Here is a 13,901-nt window from a genome sequence, read left to right as displayed (position 1 = left end):
GTGTCTCGCGAGGAAGCTTTTGGGAGCAAAAGAAAGATTCCTCCGACCTTACAGCTCAATCAGAGGGCCCAGGCGGACAAGAGGAAAAGAACGAGGGCTTCCGCGGGTCCAGACGCGTCAGACGTCGTGGCCGGTGGGACGTACTTTGCCCCCCTTCTTGATAGCATGGACCGGGTCCTTGGTAATTATGCTAAGAGCCTGGATAGGAAAGAAGTATCGGGCGATGCGCTTGAGGATTACGTCGCCCGCCATAGTCTCCTGGTGAGGTTCCCTTTCCCCGCCTTACACTTTTTATTTATCTTACCTTTTTTGAGCGTGTTGACCCCTCTGATTTTATAGGCTTCCTTGGGCATCTTTAAGCTGAAGGAGGAAAGAACTCGCGCCAGGACAGAAACAGAGAAGCTCGAGGCTGCTTCCGAGGAGCTGAAAAGAGAGAAGAAGAAATTGGAGGAGAACCTGGCCTTCGTGACCGCCGAATCCTGAAAATATTGGAATCAAGCCGAAGGCTTGGAGGATCGAGTAAGAGAGGCCGAGAGAGCCAAGAAGGAGGTCGAGGACCAATTGTATCGTCAGAAGCAGGTGCTCGACTTAGCCTATTCCCAAGCCACCTTGAAGCTAAATAAAGCGAAGGCGGACTTGGCAACGGTGCGAGTCAAACTGGAGCGGGCTCAACTGGAGGTTGAGCAGCTGAAAGTCAACGTCGAGGTCTGGGTCGCGAGAGAGCGCTCAAAGGTTGAGTCCGATGTCTGTAGCACATTCCTTTTCACTTTATGGAAAACGCATCCAGGCCTTGACTTCTCATTTTTTGGCGAGGAAGCAGTGGAGGCGGTAAAGAAATATGCCGCCGATGCTGCGAACTCCGGAGTTGACGCCCCCGCGTCCAAACCTGACCAGGCCGTGGTCGATCTTTCTGCTGAGGACACCATCAACCCAGCTTTCCAAGGCGCGGCGACTCCAAGCCAAGATCCGCCAGGCCCTTAGACCATTTTTTTTTTTTTATTGTTGTACTCGAATCGCGGGAGTAATACATTTGTTTCGTCGAACTGACTTTCTGTTTCTTCGTTATTTGCTGTGAATTTTAAAAAACACAGCATAGAAATAAGCTTAAGTTCAGTTAACTCAAGTATACCTTTAACTTGAAAATAAGAAAATTTTGAGTACGAGCGACTTTAAACAACACGTTAAGTAAGGCATTGTTAGCTCAAGCTATATGCTCAATAGGATACGATCACAGGATAAAATCCAAACTAACATGCAGCAGCATGATATTTGTTAAATTAGTTCAAAATTTGCTGTCAAGTTATACGCCCAGGTGGGTCATGGTTTTTCCCCCAGCTAACGTACCATGACTTTTGAGGGCTTTTTGGTGAGGTCAAGATGAACACTCAGGCAGGTCATAGTTCATGCATTTTGTCAAGATAATAGGATCCCGGCCAGTGAACCATGACCTTTTAGGGGTGGTGACTCATTTTGGCGCCAAACTATGACACTGCAGCCAAGATGAATGGGCTCCGCTTTGCCAACCACAACCTAGGGTGAAGACTAAGATGATTGCTCAGATAAGCCACAAATCATGGCACGTTGGCCAAGTTGAATGGGCCTCAGCTCGCAAACCATAGTCTAGGGTGAAAACTAAGATGATTGCTCAGATAAGCCACAAACCATGGCACGTTGGACAAGTTGAATGGGCCCCAGCTCGCAAACCATAGTCTTCTAACCTTTCAATTATTTAATAATCCGAAACATGGCTGTGAAAAGAAATTTTCAGAGATAAAGGACACATTAATATGATTCGAACAGAATTTTACTGCTCGAATTAATAAAGCAAATATCAATAGAATTGAGGCGTCGATTGACAATTGAGAATGCGGGAAAGGGAAAAGATGTTTGCTTATCAAAAATATGGTCTCAGATGTTCCGCATTCCAAGCTTGAGGGAGAGCTGCTCCGTCCATGTCGGCCAAGTGGTATGCTCCGTTGCTGAGGTTTTCCTTCACGGTATAGGGACCTTCCCAACTTGGACCCAACGTGTCTTCGCTGCTCTTTTGAGCTCCGGGAAGGACAAGGCGCAATACGAGGTCGTTGATTTTGTAGCATCGGACTCGAACTTTTCGGTTGTAGTATCTTGCCACTCGCTGTTGGTAAGTGGCCAATCTCAAGCGAGCTGTTTCTCTTGTTTCTTCGAGCAAATTGAGACTTGAGGTTAGTAGTTGATCATTGTCCTCTTGGTTGAAAGTAGCTCTTCGCTGGCTTGTTACTTCATTTTTTGCTGGGATCATTGCTTCAGACCCATATACCATAGAAAAAGGGGTTTCTCCTGTGGTTGTGCGAGCTGTGCTTCGGTAAGCCAAGAGCACGGTTTGTAGTTCGTCCACCCAGGCTCCCTTTCTTGACTCTAACCTGGTCTTTAATATTTGCTTGATTATCTTGTTGATGGCTTTGACTTGACCACTATTTTGTGGGTGATCCACGGCTATGAAGCTTTTTTGATCCCCAGAGACTCGCAAAATTGTACGAATTGATCGCTGGTAAATTGGGTCCCATTGTCGGTGACTATTTGTTGAGGGACACCGAACCTGTAGATGATGTTATTCCACACAAAGTTTTCTACCTTTGTGGTGGATATCTATGCGAGCTCCTTTGCCTCTGCCCACTTGGTGAAGTAGTCTACGGCCACAATGACATGCTTACATCTGCCGTGAGCTGTCAGAAGCGGCCCAATCAGGTCAATGCCCCATATGGAGAAAGGCCACGGGCTGCTTATTTGCTGAAGATAGGCAGGGGAGCTCGTGGCACCTTTGCAAACCTCTGGCATGCATCGTACCTCCTTGCCAGGTCCGTAGCGTCTCGCTTCATGGTGAGCCAGTAAAAACCCTAGCAAAATGCCTTCTGAGCCAAGGATACCCCCCCAGTGTGATTGCCGCAGTGGCCGGCATGAACTTCATTGAGGATCGCTTGGCAATCAGGCTCATCGATGCATCTGTGTAACGAGACTGAGAACCCTCGCTTGTATAGCATATTGTTGTAGATACAATATCTGGCCGCCCGAGCTCTAAGGCGTCGTGCCTCGAGTTTGTCGTTTGGCAACTGTCCCCCTTGCAAATAGTCTACGATCGGTTTCATCCATGAATCTAGCCTTAGCTCGACTATCAATGTCTCAGTTCTTTTCTCTGTGCTCGGTACTGCGAGGAACTCTATGGGGATGGTTCCCAATGAGTTAGTTTCTCCAATGGAAGCCAGACAAGCCAGGGCATCGGCATGAGAGTTCTGACTTCGCAGGACTTCATTCACCTCGCATTCATCGAAAAGGCGTAACAATTCCTAAACTTCCTGGAGGTACGCTACCATCTTTGGTCCCCTTTCCTGATATTCCCCTTAAACTTGGCAGACCACGAGCTGAGAGTCGCTGAAAATTTTTAACCGCTCTGCCTTGACTTCTTTTGCTAGACGGAGGCCAGCTAGCAATGCTTCGTATTCGGCTTCATTGTTGGTTGCTCTAAACCCGAACCTTAATGCGTAGGGGATTTTGTGTCCTTCTAGGCTCACCAGGAGTACGCCAGCTCCTGACCCATGCTCGTTGGAAGAGCCATCAACAAATAGCTCCCAGACTGGCGAGGTTAGGGGGTCTGGTTCTTCCATTGGCCCCGTGAATTCTACAATGAAGTTTGCCAGTATCTGACCCTTTATGGTCGTCCTTGGCTTGTATTGTATGTTGAATTGGGCGAGCTCGATCGCCCACTTGAGGAGGCGGCCGGATGAATCAGGCTTCTGTAAAATCTGCTTCAGTGGGTGTTTGGTCAATACGCTGATCTGATGGGCTTGAAAATAGGGGCGGAGCTTTCGGGATGCGACCACTAGGGAAAAAATGAGCTTTTCCATGGGGAAGTATCTTGTTTCGGCATCAAGTAGCCCGTGGCTTACATAATATACCGGGTATTGAACTCGGTCTTCTTCCCGAACTAGGGCGGTGCTCACTACGTACTCGGACACCCCCAGGTAGACAATTAGTTCCTCCCCTTCCTTCGGCTTTGACATGAGGGGAGCCCGCCTCATGTAGTCTTTCAGCTGCTTGAAGGCAGTCTCGCACTCTTCTGTCCCTTCGAAGCTAGTTGCTTTCTTCAGGACTTTAAAAAAAATGGGATGGATTTATCAGAGGATTTGGAAACGAACCTACTAAGGGCCGTAGCCTGTCCGTTTAGGCTTTGCACTTCCTTAGTCTTCGTGGGTGATCGCATGTCAAGTAGGGTTTGGATCTTCTCGGGGTTGGCCTTGATTCCCCTTTCGTTTACCATGAATCCCAAAAACTTTCCAAAGGCCACACCGAATAAGCATTTGAGCGGATTTAACTTCATTTGGTACTTCCTCAGAATTTGGAATGTTTCCCTCAGGTTGTTAACATGGTCGGCGACCTGTCTAGATTTTACCAGCATATCATCAACATAAACTTCCATGGTCTTCCCAATTAGATCTCCGAATATCATGTTGACTAGCCGTTGGTAAGTCGCCCCCGCATTCCTTAGCCTGAAGGGCATTACCTTGTAGCGGTATAGTCCTCGGTCCGTCATAAAGGAGGTATGCTCCTCTTCATCGAGGTTCATTGGGATCTGATTGTACCCCGAGTAGGCATCCATGAAGCTTAGAAGCTGGTGGTCGGCCGTTGCATCCACGAGCTGGTCAATTCTTGGTAGAGGGAAGCTGTCTTTCGGGCAGGCTTTGTTTAGGTCAGTAAAGTCGATGCAAGTTCTCCACTTCCCATTCTTCTTCTTTACCAGGACCGGGTTCGCTACCCATGTCAGATATTGAGCTTCCTGAATAAACCCACTAGCTAAGAGTTTATCCACTTCTTCCTTCAAGGCCGCATATCGCTCAACCGTCATTGGCCTCATTTTCTGATGAACCAGCCTATGGTTAGGGTTGACATTGAGCCGGTGCTGCATTATCGCCGGGTCTATTCCTACCATATCTTCGTGGTTCCACGCAAATACTTCTAGATTGGCCTTAAGGAATTCGGTCAGTTGGGATTTTACTTCAAGGGAGAGGCCTCTGCCCACCTAGAGGCGTCTTTCAATGTCTGAGCTGCTGACTATAACATCTTCCAGCTCATCCGTCGGGCTGGCGGTTCGGTCGTAGTCCACATCGCGTGGGTCCAGGTCGTGGGTAACTCCCTGGTTGTTGGAGACCCGGGCCTCCCCTCCGGAAACCATATTTATCTTTTTTCCTTTGAGCACTATTTTTAGTGCCTCCTCGTAACAGCGCCTCGTCGAATGCTGCTCACCCTTTATAGAACCAATCCCCTTTGGGGTTGGGAATTTGATGGTTAGGGCCTTGGTTGAGATAACTAGGTCCAAGTCGTTCATGGCAGGTCTACCCATGACGACATTGTATGCGGGGGGACTGTCAATGATGAGGAAATCCGCCATTGATGTGGCCTGGAGGTCTGATTCCCCAACTGTTAGCGGGAGCCTTATACACCCCTTCGGTATTACCGTATCGCCAGTGAATCCGTATAGTGGCTCTAGAGAGGATGTCAGCTGGTCTGGCCTTAATCCCATCTGATCGAAACATCCTTTGTACATGACGTTCACCAAGCTACCTGTGTCGATCATGACCCTCCGTACTTCCATATTGCCAATCCGAGCTCGGATCATGAGGGCATCATTGTGCGGCCAATGTACACCTTTGAAATCATCTTTAGTGAAAGAGACATATTCCGAATTTGCCTTAGCTTTCTTGGAGGGTCCTTCTTGGCTGCCATCCCCGACAAGCAGAAGATGGCCGGCTTCCCAAACATATCGCTCGTGTGACCTATTGGAAGCCCCCGCGATGTGGGGCCCCCCATGGATAGTGAAGATAGTTCTCACTATAGGCGTCTGGTCCTATTCGGGAGCTTCACCAAGGTTTTGTTGAGCCGGCTGTTTGGGCTGCTAATCCCTAGGACACACCACATAGTCGTTGTAACACCCGGTGTTACCGGTGTTAAAAGAATGAGAAAGAAAGTGAGAAAATTTCAAAAATGCCCATGAGAAGGAGTTGGATCCTTAAGATTGAGGGTGCCCTATGAGAGGGGTATTTTGGTAATTTGGATAGTGAAATCCAATAAAAAGGGTATTTTGGTAAATTGGAAATAATTTCTATGTGGAATTAGGTGAGTAGGTGAATTAAATCCTAATTTTGTAATTATGTGGAGATAAGGGATTAATAAATTCACAAAGGGTATTTTGGAATTTGGAATTTAACTCCATAAAGGAATTTAATTATGGAAATAGGGAAAATGGTGAATATTGAATTATGTGAGAAAATAATTAATTTTCCCTAAATTTGGTAAATAAATGTGGGGATGCCACATGGATGGATGAGATTAAAGCTTGGAAGCCAAGAATAGTGTCATGGAGTAACACTTGGCAAGTGGTGGTCCAAGTTAAATGAAGAGTTAAATAAATGTAAAAGAAATGATATTAGTCATTCTAGCATTTAATGAAGGCAATGATAATGTTGCTTAAAAAGAAAATGCAAAAGGAAAAGAAAATAGTCATGCATTAATGGTTGGAAAATGGTGGCATTTAATTAATTCATTATGGAAATGAATTATGTCTCTCAAGTGGTCTTTCAAGTGATGGCATGAAATTAGTCCCCTTAAAAATAAATGAGAAAAATAGCTATTTTGGCATGGAAGACTTGATCCAAGGGAGGAGATTAAGTCTTGAAAATCTAATGGTTGAGATGATTCAAGAGAAGTGGCATGGATTGCCACATGTAAAGGGATTTGAATGGTTGAGATCTAGTCTTCAAAAGTAAAAGAAATCTAATGGTGGAGATTAAAGAAGACAAGAGCACATGGATTGTGCTAGTTTGGAAGGTGGGGATTTATTCTCATAAAGTGAAGGAAGATCCGAGGGTTAGGATCTAACCTTGAAGTTGTTAGAGATAAAAGGGTATTTGGAAGATGCTAAGTCTTCCATTTTTCATTTTGAATGGATTGCAAATGAAGAGAGAGAAAGGAAGAAGAAGAAGAAGAAGAAGAAGAAGAAGGAGAAGGAGAAGAAGAGAGGAATGAGAAGAAGCCTAGAGGTAAGGTGTGAATTTATCTTATTCTCTTCATCTTTCTAAGGGGTTTTGAGTAATCCACTCTTTATTTTCTTTAAGAAGGTTTGGGAAAAATGGGAGAGTGGCCATGGAAGCTTGATGGAGCTTGAAGAACCTTGAAGGAAGCTAAAAAAAAAATAAAAAAAATAAAAATAAAGGTAAGGGATGGCCCCATGGGATGGTGGCCTTGCATGGTTGTAAGTATGTTTATAAACTTTTCATGTTGTATTAAGCATGCTCTTCATGTACATAATAGCTATGGCCATAGGGATTGTTAAGATACATGGTGGAAAGGGGTAGGTTAAGGCTTCAAACCTTGAAAGGTTGTGAGAGCATGGAAGACCTAACTACATTTGCATGCACATGCCATTACATGATTTATGTTTATGTTCATACTTATTGCATAAGCACCCTTATTGAGCTTAATAGCTCATGAGGTTTTTACCCTCACATGTAGGTTGTCAAGGCATGAGAAAGAGCAAGGCAAAAGGGGAAAGCTTATGGATGAATGAGAAGTTTCAAGGATGTGTTGTAATGGCTCGATAAAGCCTTAAGCTATATGTATTTTCATTTGTGTTGTATGTTGTATTAAGCATCAAGAGAGTGTATAAGCTTAATTTATGGAAAAACAAATTGAAGTTGGGGTGTATATTTATTGATTTTTAATTCTGAAATTTTTGAATAAATTTGGCCTAACATAGAACCCAAAGTGTGAGACTTGAAGGAAAGATGTATTTTTGCCTAGTGTGAAAGGCATCTAGTTGGATAAATTTTTGAGGGTTTTTGGAGGCCAAATTTTGGAATTAGGAGCCATATATTTCAGAAATGAGATCTGGAGAGTTTGGGAAAAAAAAAAAAAAGAAAGCTGAAGAGTAGCAGGGGCCAGCAGCCGGCCGCGGGCGGCCAGGCACGCCCAGGCGGGCGCGCGCGCGCGGGTGGGTGCTCGGGCGGTAGTGCCCGCGGGCGGCTGGGGCGCGAGCGCGACCAAGCGCGTAGGCGGGCACGCGGCATGGGCGGCCAGCCCGCGCGGCCAGTAGCCAGCGGGGCCCTACTCGGGCCCCGGGCGTGCCAGCGGACCCCGCCGGCCAATTTTTTAAAAAAAATTGAAAAAATTGGGGAATTTTGGGGCATTTCTTAATTGAATTTGGGCCCCGAAGGAATTTTCAAAATAAATGGATTTTCGGGCATTTTTGGAGAAAATGCCGAAATTTTGGAAAATTGAAAATGATGAGTTTTTCCTCCAAAATTGGTAATCAATCAATGGATTGGTTTAAATGGTGGTTTATGGAGCCCGGTAAAATTCTTGGATGGAAAAGAATTAAATATAAATAAGAAATGGCAGTTGGGCATTTTCATGAGTTTTCTTTTTTTAGCCAATACAGTGTGGTTAAAGCCCAATTTCGCTAGTGAATCCTGGGGATGAGGGAAGGGAAGGGAAGGGCAAGCCTAGTTCCCACCTAGGGCGTTTCATCTTGAAACATGGTCCACCCTTCACCTAAGGCCGGGCAGGTGGACAATTTGGGTAATTGTTCATGAGTAACACCCGTAAGTGGGAGCGGGGCGTTACAGTCGTGCAACCGACCTCTCCTGATCAGCTCTTTGATGGCGTCTTTCAGTGCCCAACACTCAGAGGTGGTATGTTCTGCTTCGTTGTGGTAGGTGCAGAACTTACTCTTGGTTCTGTACTTGTCGGGAGTCTTCAGGGGATTAGGCCTCCCGAAATCCTCCTTGTTACGCTCTGTGGCGAAGATCCTGTCTTGGGAGTCAGATAAGATACTATAATTTTCATACCAGCCCTAGCGTGCTGGTTGTTCACTTCCCTGTCCAAACCTTGCCTTTTTGGCTGCCTGGTCATTGGGGCTTCGTTCTCAACCTTCCTTGCGAGAGTCCTCATAAGCTCTCTTCTTGCTCTGGTCGGTGTGTTCCGCCACCTTCTTTTAGTCGCCCGACTTTTTTAGGTCGAACGCTTCTTCCCATCGAACCTCCTTCGCAGTTTTCTCATAAAACTCGCCAAGGTCCCTCACCGGAGACTTATAGATGCTTCCGTAGAGTTTCTCATCCTTCCGAAGCCTAGCGGAGATTGCAGTCAGGATACTTTCATCGGAGGGGCTCTCGACATTATTAACTTCGCGTCTGAACCTTTCTATGTAATCTTTCAAAGATTCGCCAGACCATTGAAAAATGATAGCGAGATGGCATGTAGGGGTGAGCTGTCTTCGGAGCGACCTGTACTGATCTATGAATTTCTTCTGGCATTCCTCTCAACTACAAATGCTGCGGGAGTGAAGTCTCCTTAGCCACGCCTGGGGGATATCTCCCAAGGTTGCGGGGAAAGCTCGGCACTTGGCCAATGAGCTGGAGGTTTGCAGGTCCATCTGGACATTGAAAGCGTCTAGGTGATCGAAGGGGTCGCTGTCCCCATTATATTGAGGGATGCTAGGAACCTTAAATCTGCGAGGGAGGGGCTCCAGCTCTATTTCCCTGGAGAACGGGATCTTTTCTTCATAGCTTTCCCTCCGATCGTGCGCCCTATGTCTGGCCTCCAGCTGTTGAATTCTTAGCAGTAGTTCCCCCACCATGGGGTCTTGATTCGCCGATCGTCCGGTGGGGGGTTGCTTTTTCTGTGCGGAAACTGGTCCCGAGCGATGGCGATCTCGCGAGGAAGGCCGCCTCCTATCCTCATGGTAAGGGGAAATGTGGTGGGTGCCATGGCTGTTGCTAATCCCCGCCAAGGAATTTCCATGTCGTGGATTCCCAAGTCGGCGATTCCCTTCGTGGGCATATTTGTGGCGATTTCTGCAAGGGCTGGCACCGGTCCTTTGTTTGGCGAGGTACATCCCAGGCTCCCCATCATAGCATCGACGCTCTTCCACCCTTCGAGATTGTAGGTTGGAGGAGCGAACCGAGCCAGCTCGCCTTGTGTCCCTCCTGCCTTCTCTTTCTTCTGGAGGGGGCCCACCACCTGGAGGTTAGGAGGCAGCTGCCTGTGTCTGCGCTATCTGAACTTGTGCCTGGACTAACACCTTCACTGTATTAGCGAGCTGCATGACAGTGTTCTCCAATGTTTCCTAACGTTGCTGCCATATCCGTGTTACTTCTGCGTTGGCGGTTGGAGTCACAGGCGGATAGCGGCACCGTAAAGGGACTCCACGGGTGGCTTCGGTTGAAAGAGGCATGAAGTCAGACGCCACAACTCCCCCAGCTTGTGAAATCTCTAGCATACGGTTGGAGTAATTTGCAGGTCGGTTGGTTGTAGCCCCAGAACCTCTCATGTTTCTAGTTCTCGACATTGATGTTTTCATCAGAGCGACCCTCCTTCTAGCGCAAAAATGTCGACGTTGGTAATTGGTCGACGAAGATTTGTTAGCCCGCCCTTGTATGGTGGATCCGAGAGATAGATAATGAAGTATCCAGTCTGTTTTGCATAGCAGACGGCCCGTCCCTACAAGATACTCCGAAGCTCAAGTTAGTGAGCGAGTAAGCAAAAATATTGGGTGTTCTTTAGTTAGTTGTCTAGAGTACATACCCCTGGCCCTTAAGGGGGCTGGTTGATATATATATATATATATCAGTCCAAAAGCTTTCTTGTCTACTTTGTACGTGTAAAAGCGATGGGATGGAGTAGCTGGCGGGGGCGTCTCTGCCGCGGCGAGGTGCCGATAAGACCTTCATTAATGAGGATGGGATCTCCCATTAATGCGGATGGGATTTGAGAGGGATATCTTGAGATCCAGATGCGGCTGTAATGATGTTGTTGCTAGAAGGCCAGGATGGGACTGGCATGGGCCGATGAAATGGGCCGAGAGAATAGGCCCAAGGGGTCCAATCAGGGCATCCCCTGGCTAGCCGGTATGCCGCAACACGCACCTTTTCTGTGATGCAAGCTAACGAGCTAAGGCGACGAGCTATGAAGGTCGCTGGGAACTTGCCCAGAGTGTAGGGGGGCCGTTTGAGTATGCCAAAGAGTTAGAGGTGCTACCGGGAGCTTGCTTGGCCCCGATGTTTGACCTTGAGCTTTAGCACTATCTAAGCTTGCTTTAACGAGCTCAGTCTGATTTATTGGGCCTCAAACGTTTGGGCTGAATCATCATGTTGGGTCCGGCTTGCGCAAAGTAGAGCGAGAAATACCCGGAACAGAAACCATTAAAAAATCTATAATATCATACCAAAAAAACAAATTCAAAATATTTATATGATGCTTGAAATATCATCTAAATTGGGAACTTTTTTTGGAAAATAAAATTTGATTATTTATAAAATAAAATTACTACAAATGATGAAATGTATTATTTCAAATTGAATAAGGTGAAATATTTTGAAGATATTTTTCTCTAAAATGAGTAATACGTATATACTTAGCTAGTTGGTAAAATGTTTTATTTTTCACGTGACAAAATGATTTATTTCAAATTCAAAATATATTTTCTAATTAACAAAAAAACGAGGCATATGTACTCATAATACTAGATGCAAATTAAATATACTAATAACTTTCTAATAATTTTACACAAATATAGCAATAATAATAATGGAAAATGAGTGCTCAAATTTCACACACTAGTTCTAAATTAAACAAAATAAAAATGACTCTTGTTTACATGGTTATAATAATAATAATAATAATAATAATAATAATAATAATATTTTTCCATTGTTCTATGGAGCAAAGAATAGATCAAATAACCGTTCTGTCCTTCATCCATGCAAAACAAGTGGAATAGATTAGAAGTTTACTGCTTAAAATATGTTTTTATTTGACAATTTATTAATTAATCCCAAAATAGCACGATTTATGTATGGTGTAGAAAACAAGGTTATGATAGGAAGTTCAACACATGTCATGACAACCACGAAAAGTGTAGTAAAAACTGATTTAGAGGTTTGATGACCTTAAATAATCCTTTCGATTCAATGTATATATATAAATCTTGAAGCAAGGCTTAATTATAGTATCAACTCATTTAAAAAGAGAGATTGAAATTAAGATGGAGAAGATGGTTGTAATCAAATTCAGTAACCTAGCAATTTCTTTCTTGCTATTGTTAGCTGAAGTTCTTCTACAAACTCATGCTGCGAGTTTTGATATTACAAAATATGGTGCGAAGGCTGATGATAAAACAGATATCAGCAAGGTACGTAAGAAACACTGCAAATCTAAGATGCATGCTTAACACTCAAAAGTCCTTTGAATTAATGGTACGTATGGCTCATCATTAATTTGTTTTATTTTAAATTATAGGCTGTACTAGATGCGTGGACAGAGGCATGTGCAGCAACAAGTCCAAGTACAATTACGATTCCAAAAGGCTCGTATTTGTTGACGCAAGTGGAACTTAAAGGGCCTTGCAAGGCCCCTGTGGAGATTAAAGTAGAGGGAACCGTGAACGCCCCAAAAGATCCCAATGCCTTGAAGTCTGGTAGTTGGATTAGTATTGACCACGTCGATCAACTCACCATATCAGGTGGTGGAACTTTCGATGGTCAGGGCGCCACTGCTTGGGCCAACAATGATTGCGACAAGAACACAGATTGTAAGAAGTCAATGGTAAGTAGAGTACGTCGATGTTTAATATATATATATATATATATTTGTATATATGATGTCTTTAATTACATCTTCGTTATATATATATATATGTTGTGTTGGTGTAAAAAATTTATTAACCTTTCTAGTAAATATTACAAACCAGAACATGGGCTTGAACGCGGTCACCAATTCCGTAATCCGTGATGTAACTTCCAAGGACAGCAAGCACTTCCATGTTAATGTTATAGGATGTAAGAACTTAACTTTTGAGCACTTCTCTATCAGCGCACCTGACGAAAGCCTCAACACAGATGGCATCCACATTGGACGTTCAGACGGGGTGAATATAATAGATTCAAACATAAAGACTGGAGATGATTGTGTGTCGATTGGTGATGGTAGCCAAAATGTTAAGGTTGAGAAAGTGACTTGTGGACCAGGACATGGCATTAGCATTGGAAGTCTGGGTAGGTACCAAAAAGAAGACCCTGTTATTGGCATCACCATTAAGAATTGTACACTTGCTGGAACCGATAATGGTGTAAGGGTAAAAACATGGCCGGCATCTCCTGGTCATAGCGTAGCCTCTGGTCTCCATTTCGAGGATATCATAATGGACAATGTAGGCAATCCAGTCTTGATTGATCAGGGATACTGCCCTTATAACCAATGCTCCTCCCAGGTACTTAATTTAAATCCATCTATATATACACAAATTTGAAAGCAACATATATATTTTTACCAAGTTTTATTTATTCATTTATATTAACTAACAAGAATATTACTGGATTGGTCAATTTTCTTGTGTTTAGTCTCCTTCGCTTGTTAAGATCAGTGATGTGACCTTCAAGAACATTCGTGGAACGACTCCTACTAAAGTGGCTGTTAAGCTTGTTTGTAGCAGTGGCATACCATGCAGCAACGTACAAGTTGGCGATATTGACCTAAAATACAATGGTTCAGATGGCCCTGCCACCTCAGAATGTGCTAATATAAATCCAATCTTTTCTGGAAAGCAGAATCCTCCAGTGTGCGCAACCAAGGCTCCAACTTCTTGAACCTTTCTGGACCAAGAAAACTAAAACGTCTCTACCATAAAACATATGTTTCGTTGCATGTAGAGTTCGACACCCCGTCCATTCTTAAAATGGATGTTATTCGGGTAGTGATTTTTGTTGAGTTGTTAACTAGTCATGCTATATTCGATCCAATAAATGAGTCCGTCCATGTATTAGTGGATCTTAAGAAATTATTTATCAAGTTGAAATCTTACACTAGCGAAAATTTACATT

At 44.5% G+C, this 13,901-nt stretch overlaps 1 protein-coding gene across 1 annotated transcript; it reads left to right on the top strand.

Annotated features, from left to right (window-relative positions):
* Window positions 1-12,067: 12,067 nt before the first annotated feature.
* On the top strand, window positions 12,068-13,667 carry LOC127811116 (exopolygalacturonase-like). The gene is made up of 4 exons (XM_052350827.1): window positions 12,068-12,214; window positions 12,322-12,627; window positions 12,773-13,291; window positions 13,422-13,667. Exons 1-4 carry the CDS (start codon window positions 12,068-12,070, stop codon window positions 13,665-13,667), a joined length of 1,218 nt encoding a protein of 405 aa, XP_052206787.1.
* Window positions 13,668-13,901: the final 234 nt, after the last annotated feature.

Source organism: Diospyros lotus, chromosome 10, assembly GCF_014633365.1.
Source record: "Diospyros lotus cultivar Yz01 chromosome 10, ASM1463336v1, whole genome shotgun sequence".
Taxonomy (NCBI): domain Eukaryota; kingdom Viridiplantae; phylum Streptophyta; class Magnoliopsida; order Ericales; family Ebenaceae; genus Diospyros; species Diospyros lotus.
This window is presented reverse-complemented; position numbering and strand designations above follow the sequence as displayed.